This window comes from Rhinopithecus bieti, unplaced genomic scaffold, assembly GCF_001698545.2.
Source record: "Rhinopithecus bieti isolate Rb0 unplaced genomic scaffold, ASM169854v2 scaffold_2349, whole genome shotgun sequence".
In the NCBI taxonomy this organism is placed as follows: domain Eukaryota; kingdom Metazoa; phylum Chordata; class Mammalia; order Primates; family Cercopithecidae; genus Rhinopithecus; species Rhinopithecus bieti.
Genome location: NW_016804051.1, coordinates 297,063 through 314,216, shown reverse-complemented (window position 1 = coordinate 314,216; position 17,154 = coordinate 297,063). Strand labels below are relative to the sequence as shown.

Here is a 17,154-nt window from a genome sequence, read left to right as displayed (position 1 = left end):
TAAAAAAAAAAAAAAAAAAAAAAGCCCAAAGCTGGAGGACTTCACTCCTGATTTCAAAACTACAAGTCTACAGTAATCAAAACAGTGTGGTACTGGCATAAACATAGACATATAACTAATAGAATAGAATAGACAGTGGAAATTATCCCTCACATGTATGATCAAATGATTTTTAACAAGGGTGCCAAGACCATGCAATGGGGAAAGGACAGTGTTTTCAATAAATGGTGCTGGAAAAACTGGATGTCAACATGTAAAACAATGAAGTTGGACCCTTACCTTATGCCACATACAAAAATTAACTGGAAATGGATCAGAGATCTAAATATAAGACCTAAAATACTAACACTCTTTTTAAAAATATGACAAAATCTTCACAACAATGAATTTGGCAAATCATATCACAGATGAATTCAATCAAACATGAAAGAAATAATACTGATCTTGCACAAACCCTTTTAGAAAACAGAGAAGGGAATATTTCCGAACTCGTTTTATAAGGCCAGCAAAATCCTGATACCAAACCTTGACACAGACAAGAAGGGAAAATTATAGACAAAATCTTAGCAAATCAAAATCAGCAAGATATAAAAAGTATGATGCATCATTACTAAATGGGATTTATCGCGGAATGTAAAGTTGGCTTAACATTTGAAAATCAATCAGTGGAAAAAGAAAAAGAATCAATGGAATTCACACCATTAAAAGGGTACATATACAGCTATCTACATTTATGAAACCTCACCAAATTATACATTATAGATCTGGGTCTTTCATTTGTGTACAGGTTGCCTTAACTGGTTTTTAAAAAGAAGAACAATAAGGTGCACCTGAATTCTAGGCCGCATCCCAAAACAGACTGGTTGTCTTTTTAAGGTCACTCCCAGTGCATGACCATAACATCATATCCTCATCATAGAATAACACATCTTTTCTCTAATCTAATGTGGTAGATGTCAATTCATCTAGCGTATCCAAAAGCAGTTGTAAGTAACTGGAATGCAAATATTAGAAGCAAGAGGAAGAGGGAATCAGAACATGCCGCTGTTTCATCCTATTCCCAGTTTTCACTGATGGATTAAAAGTTCAATGCTCCCTACCCAGACTCTCTTGGAAGTTTGGTGACTCCTTAGAAGAGCCGACCTCCCCTGGGTGTTATAATTCGTATCTGATTGTGATCATTTTAAATAGCCTATTACTTCATAGGAACATGTATGATTCCAATGTTGTGGTGCCAAGGGCTTTCTGGCAGGACTATTACTTGTGAAATTAACTCAGCCTGGAAGGCCCATACCTCTTAGATAATGTAATATAAGGACTCTAATCTAGAAACTTTTCAACTGAAAACATAACACGTATCTGACTGTTTCGAGTTTTAGGTTTTAGAGAATCAAAGATTTCTGTGACATTTTAATACCCCTCAAGTCATGTTTTGTTTTATGCCACATTTTCTTCAGGATCACTTATTTACACTCAGGGAAAATCATTTTTTTCTTATATAATTCTTTGAAAAGCTCCAACATTAAATAACTGAATCAAGTTGGAATCTGCATTAGGTCACAGGTTTTCCTTTTTTTATTTTTTGGTTTTCATTCATTTAAAAAAAAATTGTAGCGTTCCTACTAAGTGTACTAAGCACTTCAAGACAACAAAGATTAAAGCACTGAAAGAGTTCTGAATTTAGAAAGCTTAAAACTAGTACAGGTTCGGGCTGGGCGGGGTGGCTCACGCCTGTAATCCCAGCACTTTGGGAGGCCGACGCGGGAAGATCACAAGGTCAGGAGATCAAGACCATTCTGGCCAACACGATGAAACCCCGTCTCTACTAAAAATACAAAAAATTAGCCGGGCGAGGTGGCGGATGCCTGTAGTCCCAGCTACTTGGGAGGCTGAGGCAGGAGAACAGTGTGAGCCCGGGAAGCAGAGCTTGCAGTAAGCCGAGATCACGCCACTGCACTCCAGCCTGGGCGACAGAGCAAGACTCTGTCTCAAAACAAACAAACAAACAACAACAACAAAACTAGTACAGGAAATAAGACGTGTGACTGGCATGCGTGGCAGAAAGTGAGAGATAACAGAATTCTCCAGAATTCCTACCCGGCTGGGAAGATAAGCAAGAGTTTTATGAAAGTGGCATTTGACTTGGGCCATAAAAGCTTAAAAGGGTTTTAATACGGAGAACAAGGAAGAGGAGACTTGTTCTTGGAAAACTAAGGCTGGAAAGACAGAAGGACTCGGGATTGAGAGTCTGAATTCGGTTGGCAGCAAGAAGCCATTAGAAGACCGTGAGGACCATGCTGATCCCGTATGACATTCTAAAATATACATCTAAGAGACAGATAGTCACAGTGAACCAAGAAGCAGAGAGACTCTGTTGGTTTGCTAACTAGTCCTCTAAAATCTATTTTCTGAAACAGTCTATTGTCAAGTAAATTACACTTTCAAATATCTCTAGGCTTCCATTTAATGTTCATCCAAACTGGCATTTAAAGCACGACAATAGGAAACGCGCTGTATGTGAAAAGGAGCTGAATAAACGTGCTGAGAGCCCCCAGCTCGCTAGAAATTCAGGTGAATAGCACAAAGACTTTATTTGCATATGGGAGATCCAGAGAGCTTGTGCAGAGACCCTGGGTTTGGAGGAGATGCTTGTCAAGAGGTGCTGAGAACCCCTCAAAGGAGGGGTTCACACTCATTCCCAGAGGCCTGGGTGAGAGCCCACGGGGTCCCCGTGCAGCTGTGCATGTGGGAGGCAGGGCTAAGTGGCCCCTCACTCACCGGTAACGTAGAAGGCTTTGTAACGCTCCAGGCGGACAGTCTGCAGGGCTCCGGACTCTCCAGCTGCCCCGCTGTTGGGGTGGAACAGCACCTGAGAAAGGGTGGCAGAGCTTACTAATAGAAAAATGGGCAGAGCTTGGTGACTCACGCCTGTAATCCCCATACCTTGGGAGGTCAAGGCAGGAGGATCGCTTGAGCCCAGGAGTTTGAAACCAGCCTGGGCAACACAGCAAAACCCCTCCCTACAAAAAAAAATACAAAAATTAACCAGGCATGGTGGTGCACATCTGTGGTCCCAGCTACTTGGAGGCTAAGGCGAGATGATTGCTTGAGCCTGGGAGGTCAACACTGCAGTGAGCTATAACCATACCACTGCACTCCAGCCTAGGTGATAGAGCGAGACCTTGTCTCGAAACAGCAAAACAAAAAATCATGCTAGATGATGCTAGATGCTCCCTGGAAAATATTATTGTCTTTTTCAGAATCTGGTCTCCCTATCCCTGTGCCCAAACAAACACTGACAGACACAAGCCTGGAGTCCACACCAGCCAAATCCAGGGAGCCTGTGAAGTTGTTATTTTGCTAGTTAATGGATGGGAGTGGGTTACATCTCTGGAAGAGGAGGCAAAAGGTCTCACTAGGTAGGTCAGATTTCTAGGCCTGAAACCTGCTGTAATTTGCAAAGCGCACAGCAAAATGCAAATCAGGGATATCTTGTTCACAAACTTAAAATTTCATGACCACGGCAGAGCTTTAAACCAAGCGCAGGGTCCCTCCAAGTGTGGGGCTCTGTGTATGGAGCACCAGTCACAGGCCCACAAGGCCACCCTGCCTGAGTTCCAACGCCTCAGGGTCAGGATGAGCCCTGGAGACTTACTTGTTTTACAAGTATTTCCAGGGATTCTGATGCAGGTGACCCTCAGATCTCTTTGAAGAAAGGCTTCTTTCGCATCAAGTCAATTTTCCAACTCTCCCTTGAGCAAGGATGGTACAAAAGAAGGCATCTTTGATTTCCCCAGAATCAGGCACAGCCCAGACTCTGGTCACAGACGCCCACAGCTATGACTCAATCCGACTATATTTGGACAGAGGAAATCTTTCCTCATCAGGTCACAAGTAAAAGAATTACCCTACAGCATGGAAACACCTAAATCAGGGTTCTCGAGGGAAGGATATGAAAGAAAATAAAAGGCCAGCGTCCTTGGTAGTTTGGTGGGTCTGGGCTAAAAGCATGAGACTGCCTTGGTATGAATCACAACCGTATATAGGGCTGGAAAGGCACTTACATGATTCAAAGTTTCCACGAGACTTTTAAAAAAATGAGAAACATCTGTTGGAGCAGTAAACAGCTGTCTCCCTGAGTTTTACAGCTCCGAGAGGATGCCGCCAAGGTAGGGCTCCTCCCCACACCTGCGGCTTCCAGGTTCTCGTGACAATCCCTGCACATATCCAGGGCGCGCGTGATGACAGCAGGTTCCTTCCAAACAGGAAAAGAAGTCGTAACTGAAAACCCTCACTTCTTCCATCCCTGCAGAAAGCCAAGCCTCTTCACCGCAGGAGACTGTTTTGTTTCCTTCTTGAGACAGCAGGAAGTGGGAGATTTGGAAAATCTATTGTCAACTGACACACGATGCACTCGGACATGCAGAAGATGGGAGTGAAGGCTCGCTGCTTCACATCAGTCACACTACTTGGGTCTCGGTCACAGAAATTCCATGAGGGTGGGCTGCTATATTCCCACTATTTATGTGGTGTTACCAGAGGCAACTTCCAAAATCCACGAGGAAGCAAAACTGTGGGATGGCTCATTCTCGGAAACATAGATGGACTTTGGACAATTTGTCTATGCATTCATTTTTTCATTTGAGCAGACCCACTATGGCTTTCTTGTTTATATCAACATAGGAAGGAAGTTGTCAAAAGTACACATGAATCACAGCTCTCCAGATGCCTGGTTCAAATTTCAAAGATGACTTTATCTTCTGCAAACTTGTTTTGCCTTCCTGGTGGCCTTTCTTGTTCTATTTTATCTTGTTTTGTTTTTTAAGCACGAGAGCGTTCCCTTACCTCAGGTCCTACAGGCTGCTGATATAGTATCCCCTGAAGGCGGGCTTCTTCTCCATTCAGGTGGGGATGCGCAGCTCACAGCCTCCAAAGGGGTGGATGGGGTGATCAGTTTGCCAGCCACCCCAGATGATGTCTCTCGCCACTAGGGGCCTCTCTAAGAGAAGCGATGGGCGTTCTGGACATTAAAAGGCAGCTTGTTTCCTCAATGTATGGCTTCCAGGGGCATGCCAAGCATTTCATGACCTACAGCAGCCCCAGACTGTGTTAGGCTGGGCAGGTGCAGAGCTGTTAGGGGAAACGTTCCTTCATTGACAATTCTGGACCTGACCATGACAACCTGGGGCTAAGACACAACCCGACCAGTGGTGATGTTACAACCTTCAGCTTCCATCTGGGAGTCAGGAAAGCACAAAGCACAGGACATTTGGTTCTAGGCTGTGCAGCCCTCCGCTTCCCGGCCCTCATGTCTCTCCGGGTGCCCCTCACTGCCTAGACACAGACCTATCAAGATCAGAAGCAGGAGGTTGAGCTGATGCAAGAATATGCAGCATGGTGTCAGCTGCTGTGGTTTTGAACATCACCACACAACGCCCCTAGAGGTTGATGGAGTGGGTTGTGAGAAGACCATCCAGTGTAGAACCGGAGCCCATTATGCGCATGACACCTCTCAACTCTGTTGCTTCTCTCCTTAGCTCTTGGTTACTTGGTTTGCCACAGGGAAGGACCCGATTGCTGAGAAGCGTTGGCATATTGTTTCCAGCTGAATATCCAGGAGTTACTTTGAGCTTCTGGAACTGAAACTGTTTCTAAACCAACTCATAGTGAAATCCTTGTAAGCCCAGGATGTATCTGAGGGTGAATACAAATTGTGCTTCTTTTAAAATGCATATGTATACATGTATGCATGTGTTACAGACATAGGCATCTGTGTACACATAGTTGTGTTATAGTCAATAAATGCATGTATATACCATATGATATACATGTGCCATACAACCAATACATATAAAATATATGTTGTATATTCCTTAATGTATGGCCTGGATATATGCATATGGTATCCATGTAATTGTTTGTGTGCATTGCAATGTGTATACATTTATATGTCATAGACCATCCATATGCATACTAATGTACACATGTATAGGGTAATGAAAACATAAGCATACGTAATTATGATTAATATAGACACAACGCATGATGCAAACGTGTTGCCATGTTAATGGTATATGCATGCGTTATGCATCATTGTGTATATATGTAATGTTTACAGAATGTTGCATATGCCCACAATGGTGTATACATGCATGGTATATAAACATGCATATGCAGGCCAGGCACAGTGGCTAACGCCTCTAATCCCAGCACTTTGGGAGGCCGAGGCAGGCAGATCGCCTGAGGTCAGGAGTTTGACACCAGCCTGGCCAACATGGTGAAACTTCGTCTCTACTAAAAATACAAAAATTAGCTGGGCCTGCGTGTGCCTGTAATCCCAGCTACTTGGGAGGCCAAGGCAGAAGAATCGCTTGAACCCAGGAGGTGGAGGTTGCAGTGAGCCAAGATTGTGCCGCTGCACTCCAGGCTGGGTGACAGAGTGAGACTCCATCTCAAAAAACAAAATACAATAAAATTAAATTAAATTAAAACAAAACATACATATGCATACACGTCTAGAATATGCAGGCACATGTATAATACACATGTATAGACATATGTACAATATGCATACATGTAGGTATGTATAGCATATTTTGTGTGTGTGTGTATATATAATTCCTCGTATTCTTACCTTCTAGCCTCCTCCATTGCTATTCCAAATTTGAGACAATTTACTCTTATTTCTTTAGGCCTATTACTTTGCTTCAATAGAGAGAACTGACCAGAGAAGACCAAACCCAAATTCCGATCCAGTGACTACCCATGTTGTCCTCAGACTTCAGAATCTTATCTCAAGTGTCTTTGCTGACACTGCAGCCATGCTCTGGGAGACTGGGTGTGACCCACAGGTGCCAGCCCCATGTGCTCTTAACCTTGAAGATACCATCAGCCGCTTCCCACAATCTGTAAGCGTGGCTGTTTCTTTCTGGGCCATGTGGTGTGGTTAGGGAGCAAATCAGTCCTGACTCCAGCTGCGTTAATCACCCCATCATACATCCCCACGACGATGCTGTGACTTGTATCTGGTTTTCCAATCTGGCTCCTGGGCCTAACCCAGCTGGGCACTAGTTAGGATGGGGTCTCTGCGAGCCTGCGCAAAACTCCAGTTAGAGCAAGAGCAGAGCTCTCCTGTCCGAGAAAGGAAGTTAGTACATGAAGGAGCTTCCACAGGCAGCACCGGCAACGCCAAGGAGACCACAGTCCTGGAAGCACTTCCTGATGACCCCAATTATTCCTAGCAGCCACGATAATAGACACTCCAGAGCACCTCTCCAATGACGTCTGTGACAACTCTCCAGGGTCACATACTGCTAACTTCCAACCACAAGGCGGAAACCATCTTCCTGCTTGGCTGCTCCTGCTGAGGGAGAAGCAGGACTTCAGAAGACCTCTCAGGTCTCATCCAACAACCCCTAAAACCTGCATTCATGTGCACAGAAGTGCTGATGGCCCATAGAAGACTCGTGTTTTGGTTTGCTGGGGGAGGCTGGGTGGGAAGGGCAGCTTTGATAACTACCAGCCACAGGACATTTGTGTACATTTGAGTCACTTCCATGTGACCCTTAGCAAAGACATAAATAGACCCTTTGATGTGTGGGTCCCTCATCAAGAAGCCATGCATTTGCAGGGCGTTGCAGAAGGGACTCTGCGCTCCTTCCGCCTCCTTGCCTCCTCCTGCTTCCTCTTCCTTTTGGTGAAAGGAAACACAGGGAAATTACAAGGAAAGGCCATGAGGCCTGACATTTCCTGGCTGTCACTGCCAATGAGTGCTTCAGAGTGCAAAAAGGGGACATTGAGGAGGTGACGCTGGGAAGTGGAAGCCCAAAGCCATTGCCAAGGAATTCTTGGTCAAGAACAGGCTGCAGGTCGGACACAGTGGCTCATGCCTGTAATCCCAGCACTTTGGGAGACCGAGGCAGGCTGATCACTTGAGGTCAAGAGTTCGAGACCAGCCTGAACAAGATGGTGAAACCTCACCTATACAAAAATACAAAAATTAGCTGAGCATGGTGGCATAGGCCTGTAGTCCCAGCTACTCGGGAGGCTGAGGCAGGAGAATCACTTGAACCCGGGAGGCGGAGGTTGCAGTGAGCTGACATCACGCCACGGCACTCCAGCCTGGGTGACAGAACAAGACTCCATCTCAAAACAAAACAAAACAAAACAAAACAAACAAAAAAAACAGGCTACAGAGAGTGTGCTGAGCCCTCTAGAGCTGGGAGAATGTTGGATGTAAGGCCCTTGCTGGACCTGCCATCCAAAGGGTCTTTCACCCATTTGTTCATTTGGTCCTTCATTGGTTCATCCAGGTTGCGTGGACTGAATGCTCGCTGACTGCAGGCAGTGAGAACTGAGAGCTGAACTCAATGACTCAGATTCTTGCCCTCAAGAAACTTCCATTCTAGAGGGAAAGGCTCACAATAAATAAGTTGCAGACACTAGTCAGTCATCTCATCTGACAAAACATGCTGGGTAGTTATGTTATTAAATTAAATACATGACAGAAAAGTTGCCCATTATAGGCAATGAGAACATATATACACCCACCCTAAGCCAAATTGTTAAATATAAATCTGGACTGGGGATTGGGGGTGGAAAGAGGCTCATCTCAAATGCTTCACCTTTTGGGGTCTAAACCAGCCACTTGTTTGCATCTTCTGAGGATGGTTCTGTCTGCACAGAGGTGACAGGCAACAGACCAGCCTCCTAAAGAGCCTACGTGTGGGCACGTACGTCTTCCACTTACCCTGTGCCCAGGCTGTGACCGGCCAAAGAGCACCTCGGAGATGTCCACACCATCAAAGTGCCGTCCTTGAGGTAAGCTGGCCTGGGCCAGTGCTACCACAGTCGGAAAAATGTCCAGCACACTGCAGAAATAACAAGACTGAGTTGGCCCCAGCTCTTCTGACTCACTCTCTGACCCTGCTGTGTCAACACCCACCTGAATCAGCCCAGAGCAAGCACCAACAGCCTCTCCTATGGCCTGGCTTACCTTCTCTACCTGTTTGTTTTTCCTTTCAGTTCCACCTGGATTTCTGCTCCTACAAGAGGCAGAATGATACAGTGGTTCAGCACCCAGGCTCTGCAGCCAGGTGTTGCCTGGGTTCAAATCCCAGCTCTGCCACATATCTAGCCTCTCAATGCCTCAGTTTTCAATTCTCTAAAATATGTATGATATTTTAATAATATAGTAGTGCCCCCCATATCAGAGAGAGACACATTCTAAGAGCCCCAGTGAATGCCTGGAACCTTGGATTGTACCGAACCCGATTGCCATAAATCAAACATGTTTATTCATTATTTTTTTAGAGATAGGGTCTTGCTCTGTCATCTAGGCTGGAGTGCAGTGGTGTGATCACAACTCACTGTAAACTTGAACTCCTGGGCTGAAGTAATTCTCATCTGACTCCAAGAGTAGCTGGGACTACAAGCATGTACCACCACACCTACAAAATTTCTTTGTTGTTTTATTGATTATTTGTTTATTTATTTAGTTATTTATTGTAGAGACAAGGTCTTGCTATGTTGCCTAGGCTGGTTTCAAACTCCTGGCTTCAGGTGATTCTCCTGCCTCAGCCTCCCAAAGTGTTGGGATTACAGACATGAGCCACTGCACCCAATCAGAACACGTTTCTGTTCATGTCTTCCACTCAAAAATGTAATGACTTTTCCACCTTAACTAAGTGCTTACCATGAACTGTGGCCATAACTTTTGCAGTTTGAGGCGCAACAGCAAAACTAGCACAAATTTGTTTTTCCTTCTTTACAATTTCATGGATAGGAGATTCATTCTTGGTGGCTTATGCCTGTAATCTCAGCACTTTGGGAGGTCAAGGTGGGTGGATCAGTTGATTTTGTTCTGACATGAACAAAATCCACCAAAGTGTGAATAATGGCTGAACAATGGTGATGTGAACAATGGGCGGTTTGAGACCAGCCTGGGCAATAGGGCAGAATCCCATCTCTACCACAAAAAAACAAAAAGAAAAAACAAAAAAATAGAAGATTCATTCTCATCATAGATCTTAACAACCTCAGCATATAATTTCTTTTCTTTCTTCCTTTCTTTTTTTTTTTTTTAAATGGAGTCTTGCTCTGTTGCCCAGGCTGGAGGTGCAGTGGTGCAAACTTGGCTCACTACGGCCTCTGCCTCCAGGGTTCAAGCAATTCTCCTGCATCAGCCTCCTAAGTAGTTGGATCTACAGGTGCATGCCACCACACCCAGCTAATTTTTGTATTTTTAGTAGATATGGGGTTTTGCCATGTTGGCCAGGTTGGTCTTGAACTCCTGACCTCAAATGATCCACCTGCCTCAGCCTCCCAAAGTGCTGAGATTACAGGCAGGAGCCACTGCACTCAGCCTTCTTTCCTTATTAAGTCAAGAACTTTCACCTTTCACTTAAAGGAAACACATTTTGGCTTCTCTTTGGCATATTCGAATTACCAGCACTACTCTTGCACATTGGGGTCATTAGTAATTAAAAATAAGTATGACGGGAACACAAGCACTGCTATACCTTGACAATCAATCTGATAACTGAGATGGTTAGTAAGTGACTACCAGGCAGGTAGCGTACACAGCGTGTATCCACCGGACAAAGGGCTGACTTGTCCTGGGCGTTAGGGGGTGGGACGGTGCCAGACTTCACCACACTCTTCAGAATGTGCACCATTTAAAACTTATATTCATTTCTATAATTTTTCATTTAGTATTTTTAGACCATGGTTGATCACAGGTAACTAAAACTGCAGAAAGTGAAACTGTGGATGAAGGAGGACTGTTGTATTGGTGCCCGCTTACAGGTGGTTGTGTGCATGAAACACACATGTAAAGCACAGAGAAGACCTGGCACTCAGAAAGGACTCACTGGATGTTTATGTGTTAATGATTCCCAAGGGTAATCCCTGTGAGCCCATCTAAGAACTGAGGGGTTCTACCTGTCACCAGCTTGGTGACAGCCATTTGCTCAGAAACAGTGTGGGACAGGTGTCCATAAGAGAATATTCACTGCATTTTCCATTGGGTGGGTCTCTGTATTATAAAAGATTTAGTTTTTGTTCAAAATGCCATGATACGTGAAACTTTCCAGCCTCTTTATTTTAGCTCTTTTAGTCCATTACAAAGTAGTGACTGCAGCCAGGTGCGGTGCCTCACACCTGTAATCCCAACACTTTGGGAGGCTGGGGTGGGTGGATCACCTGAGGTTAGAAGTTTGAGACCAGCCTGGCCAACATGGCAAAACCCTGTCTCTAGTAAAAATACAAAAATTAGCTGGGTGTGGGGGCACATACCTGTAATCCCAGCTACTTGGGAGACTGAGGCAGGTGAATGGCTTGAACCTGGGAGGTGGAGGTTGCAGTGAGCTGAGATTGCACCATTGCACTCCAGCCTGGGTGAAACAGCAAGACTCTGTCTCCAAAAATAAATAAATAAATAAAAATAGTGAATGTTTACGGTAGAAAAAATGAGAGCATTCGAAAATATAAGAGAGAACAACACACACTTAGTCCATCACCCAAAGGCAGCCATTGTTCGTATTTTAGTGGATTTTGCTCATGCGAATTTTTTTTAAGTCATATGGTGCAAGGTTACTCTACCTGTGGCACATCCTCCTCCAGCCTGTTGTGCTCATTTTGGGGGAAAAAAGGTCTTCAGCAAGAATAGAGAGGCTGCCCCTTCAACAGAGCCGTTTATCTGATGGCCAGGCCAACTGGAAGTCAGCGGGGCTTATTGGAGCCAGGAGGGCTGAGCTAATGGGAAGCTGGACTTTCCCAAGAAAGAGGCCCTGGTAGCCCTGAGGCTGGGCGCAGCAGCAGACTTCAGGCTTTTGCATGTACCATTCACCGGGAAGCCTCCAGGGCCACAGATCCCCACTTTCCCCAATCAGATATCTGAGGGGCTGGGGGGATATCCGCCCTGTAAGGGGGCTGCAGAAAGGACCTGCTCTGAGGCTCCGTCTCCTGTTGGCCACCTCCTTCTCCTCTGCAGGGCGCTACCTACAACCCCAGGCAGAATCTCTCCAGTGACTACAGTACAGAGTGTTTCTGTTTGCCTTTCTCTCCCACAGTCCATGGAGTTGGTAGCTTATCTCTTAAGAAACAAGCTCCAGGACCTGGCATCCCACTCTGATGCAAAGTCAAGAATGCAGAGTCAGCACTCACAGAGCATGGAACAGTCCAGAAACCTGTCCAGAGTCCAGGGTTCCTGCCACAAACCAGAAAGCAAAGAGGACCGCAAAGCAGTCTGAAAAGGCCGCGGTGGTTTGGAGCTGTTTGATCGAGTTTTCTCTAAATTGTGCCCCTAAGAGAGATCAGCGTCATAGATGGGTCAAATCAGTCAGCAAGAGAAACAGGATCTGCGTTCGATTTTGGAAAGTATTGTGTACTTTCTTTGTCCATCTGATTTCCCCCCACCACTCTCTCCTGGGGTTTAGCATCCTAATTATATAGCACTGAATCTAATGTTCACGGAATCCTAATGTCTCAGACTTTGGCAAGAACTTCAGAGGTACCTAGTCCACCCAGAGTCCAAAGAAAGCCTCTCGCCCATGAGAAAAGCTTCAACATGTCCAGTGACTCAGGCCACTCAAGGCAACCCCATCCCAATTTGGCAAGCTTGGGCTGTCAAATAGTCCTTCCTTAAGTAACAGAAAAGGCCAAGCCCCTGAGCTTAGCCCTGGAAGAGGGAGACACTCCCTGGCACTTGCAGCCCAGTGTCATCCCAGGGCTGCGCCCCCAGCCTACACGTGAACTTGAAGAAAGCATCTGCCCTACTAAGGCTGCCAAGGGCACCCCAGCTACTCCAAACCTCAAACTCCACCGAAGAAATTGGGCCTGGGAGTCTTTAAAACCTCAGAGAAAGAGACAAAATAAATACAAACCTATACTTTAAAGTTTCCCCTGTTCATTTCGATGCCTGACTTTTGGCAGAGCCACATTCCAGCTTTCATGGCTCCACAGTCCATGAAAGTGAAGGCAATCATTTCTGCCTTCATGGGTCTCTTCCTCCATTAAAAAAAGAAAAAAAAAAAAAAAAAAAAAAAGAGGGCCAGGCGCAGTGGCTCATGCCTGTAATCTCAGCACTTTGGGAGGCCAAGGAGGGTGAATCACCTGAGGTCAGGAGTTCAAGACCAGCCTGGCCAATATGGCGAAGCCCTGTCTCTACTAAAAATACAAAACAAATTAGTCAGGCATGGTGGCAGGCACCTGTAATCCCAGCTACCCGGGAGGCTGAAGCAGGAGAATCGCTTGAACCCAGGAGGTGAGGTTGCAGCGATCTGAGATCATGCCATTNAAAGAGGGCCAGGCGCAGTGGCTCATGCCTGTAATCTCAGCACTTTGGGAGGCCAAGGAGGGTGAATCACCTGAGGTCAGGAGTTCAAGACCAGCCTGGCCAATATGGCGAAGCCCTGTCTCTACTAAAAATACAAAACAAATTAGTCAGGCATGGTGGCAGGCACCTGTAATCCCAGCTACCCGGGAGGCTGAAGCAGGAGAATCGCTTGAACCCAGGAGGTGAGGTTGCAGCGATCTGAGATCATGCCATTGCACTCCAGTCTGAATGACAAGAGGGAAACTCCATCTCAAAAAAAAAAAAAAAAAAAAAAAATTCCAAAATTCCGTGGACTCTGGCACTGTGCCTCATGGGTCTGATGGAGAAGTGGTTCCCGGCCTTTGATGGGATGAAACCCCACTTCAGTGGGCTTTTTGGTTGTGACAAGGGCAGCCATGAGCCCACTCATGATGACAGGAGAGGGCTGAGATTCCTCTGCACAATGGCACAAAAGGCTGTCCTCAGAGTGGGCAGGGTGACATCTTTGCAGGTTGCATTGCCCTTATGAAAATTGTACTTTTTCTTTCCTGTGGCACTGGCCAGCCCAGGCTCAGAAGGTTGTTCGTAGGAAGGGTGCATATTTGTGTTCTTATCCAAGGAGTTGCTGAAGGAACCTAGGAGTGGAGATGGGGCAGTGGCAAGGAGGATGCAGAAACGCCTCGCCTGCTGGGCAGATCGTTTGAGGCCAGGAGTTTGAGACCAGCCTGGCCAACATGATAAAACCCAGTCTCTCTACTAAAAAGACAAAAATTAGCTGGGTGTGGTGGTGCATGCCTGTAGTCCCAGCTACTGAGAAGGCTGAGGCACGAGACAGGAGAATCACTTGAACCCGGGAGGCAGAAGTTGCAGTGAGCCAAGATCATGCCATTGCACTCCAGCCTGGGTGCCAAGAGTGAAACTCCATCAAGAAAGAAGGAAAGAAGGAAAGAAGGAAAGAAGGAAGGAAGGAAGGAAGGAAGGAAGGAAGGAGCCACGAGGGAGCCCAGGGGATTACCTGTTCTGGCTACACAGCAGCTTTAGTTATTTTTCCCTTTTTCTTTCTTTCTCTTTCTTTCTTTCTTTCTTTCTTTCTTTCTTTCTTTCTTTCTTTCTTTCTTTCTTTCTTTCTTTCTTTCTTTCTCTCTCTTTCTCTCTCTCTCTCTCTTTCTTCTTTCTTTCTTTCTTTTTTTTTTTTGGCGACAGAATCTCACTCTGTTACCCAGGTTGGAGTGCAGTGGCACGCTCTCGGCTCAATGCAACCTCCGCCTCTTGGGTTCAAGCAATTCTCCTGCCTCAGCCTCCTGAGTAGCTGGGATTACAGGCACGGGCCACCACACCAGGCTAATTTTTGTATTTTAGTGGAGACAGGGTTTCACCATGTTGGTCAGGCTGGTCTCAAACTCCTTACCTCGTGATCTGCCCTCCTTGGCCTCCCAAAGTGCTGGGATTACAGGCGTGAGCCTCCGCGCCTGGCCTTAGCTGTTTTTCAAATGAGACTGTTTCAAGTCCTTTTTGACATTTTGGTCACCTCATACTTGCCCCAGTTCATCTCTGAAGGATGGATCCTCATTCAGAGCAGAGATGGGGGTCTCCCAGCTCAGAGGCAGAGCAGGCCCTTCCCCTTCTTGTATATGGCTAAAAGAGCTTCCGCTAAGCCGTAGTTCTCAGCCAGAGTGAGTTCATCCTCCCCGGGGACATTTGGCATTGTCTGGAAACGTTTTAATTGTACAACTTAGGGGGTGGGGTGGGGATACGATTGGCATCTAATAGGTAGAAGTCAGGGCTGCTGCTAAACATCCTATAATGCACACAGGACAGTGCTCCAAAACAAAGAGCGATCCAGTCCAAAATCTCAACCACGCCACAGTTGGGAAAGCCTGCATCACAGTTTTAGGTTAAAACTACTGCAACTTTTTCACATGTGCTGCCAAAGCCCTGCCCTCCTGAAGGTAAGGTAGCCCCTAAAGAAAGAGCTTTCTGTCTGGCCTGCTCATGACTGCCACCTCCCCAGTCCCTGGAGTAATGATTGACCCATAGTTGGACATGGCAATAAATATCTGTGGAATAAATGTCTTTTCCCCATTCTGTACTTGTGTCTGTAGAGGCGGGTCATGTGCAAAGCCCTTCTTTCATCTTATGACATCACCCGGGTGCACACTGATATTAACATTGGTTATCTCTAAAACCAATGGGATCCATGTGAATGGATCCCCCACCCCCTCTCCCACACATTCTCTTTTACTTTTCTGTATTCATATTTATATCAACCTGACCACTCTCTGATGCTCATAATTCCTCAGGGCCTCAAGGATATAGGTTTAAGGGACTCTGGCTTTAGCTGTTAGTGGCTTAAGGGAGTTATCTCTGATCTGGAAGATGTATATTCCTCAAGCAATAGAATGAGAGTAGGTTATATGCAGTTGGGGCGGGGGACGGGGGAGTGCTGGGCTGGGCTCCCAACAGCATGAAGCATTAGCATCAATGTCTTGAATTTGGATCATGCTACCATTCTCTGTCGAGCTGACCCTGAGGTGTCAAGGGAAACAGAAACACACACACAGCCTGCCCAGGCAGTAAGGAAACTCCACCCAAATTTGCTTAACATGGATTCACATGGGAAACAGCAAGAGGGTAAATCTATAGAGGTAAAACTGACTGGCTGAAATCCAGCCTAATTTAACACCAAAAACTAGCCTTGGCTGGGTGTGATAGCTCATGCCTGTAATCCCAGTGCTTTGGGAGGCTCAGGAGGGAGGAGTGCTTGGAACCAGGAATTCCACACCAGCCTGGCCAACATTAAGAGACCCCGTCCCTACAAAAAATTTAAAAATTAGCCAGACAGAGTGGCGCATGCCTGTAGACCCAGCTACTCGGGAGGCTGAGATGGGAGGATTACACGAACCCAGGAGTTCGAGGCTGCAGTGAGCTCTGATCTCGGCATTGCACTTCAGCCTGAGCGACAGAGTGAGACCCTGTCTCTTAAAAAAAAATAAATAAATAAAATGTATATATGTATGTGTGTGTGTGATACACTATATATTAGGTTGGTGTGAAAGTCATTGCGGTTTTTGCTACTAAAAGTAATGGCAAAAACCACAATGACTTTTGCACCAACCTAGTGTATGTCCTAGGAGGTGCCGATATGGTGTACTGATATTGTCCTGGTACAATTCCAGGGGCCCTCAGGCAGACACTGCCTTGTACCAAGAACTCGCTGCCTTGGGTCACCAAACCATCCCCTCAGTCAGCTGTCTCCTCTAAGACCCTACATTATCAACCAGATGAGACAGTTTTATCATGGTTGACCGTAGATGCAAACACCATTCTCCAATGAGAAGACACTGCTTGGCTTTCTGTGATGCAACTTGAGAGACGGCTGAGTTACTTGTGCAGCCCAGCCCGTGAACACTTGGCCCCTCTCGATAAGCACTTTGACTACATCAAGTCAGCCCTATAAAAAGCAGCCTGCCTGGCCCTTTTCCCAGGCAGCCTGACATCACAGATTCCAGGCTCTGCTATTGTTGTCACACCTGCTGGTGCCCGCTGACAGCACGCTGCCCCCTCCTGACTGTACAGGCCTGACCCGGAATTCCTGGGGGCCCCACAGGCTGCCAGGGGTGACGCCCACCCACCCCATACTTTGGCCCTCAGAGCTGTTTACCCTTTTCCCCCGGACTTTGAGTCTCTCCCCTCCTCCCCATTGGATCTCGGGAAGTCAGAGGGTGCCAAGAAAGCTTGCCTGCCTCTACTCGGCTGTGTTCTTTACGCCAGGACTCACTGGGCTAATTGCAAAGAACCTCTGGAATTAGGAAATTGGTCTTTAACCAGCAGTTTTCTGA

At 46.2% G+C, this 17,154-nt stretch overlaps 1 protein-coding gene across 6 annotated transcripts in view; it reads right to left on the bottom strand.

The window, feature by feature from the left end:
• The window catches only part of ARSG (arylsulfatase G), a 154,044-nt gene that overhangs the window by 5,929 nt on the left and 130,961 nt on the right, over window positions 1-17,154 (bottom strand). For 3 of the 6 annotated variants that reach the window (XM_017863483.1, XM_017863477.1, XM_017863481.1), the window contains 2 exons: window positions 8,750-8,870; window positions 2,779-2,869 (listed from right to left, as the gene is read on the bottom strand). In XM_017863483.1, the coding sequence (XP_017718972.1) occupies window positions 2,779-2,869; window positions 8,750-8,870 (212 nt within the window). Of the gene's footprint in view, window positions 1-2,778; window positions 2,870-4,529; window positions 5,695-6,447; window positions 7,364-8,749; window positions 8,871-17,154 lie in introns of those variants that run through there. The other 3 variants (XR_001883676.1, XR_001883677.1, XM_017863497.1) reach the window with 3 other exon arrangements.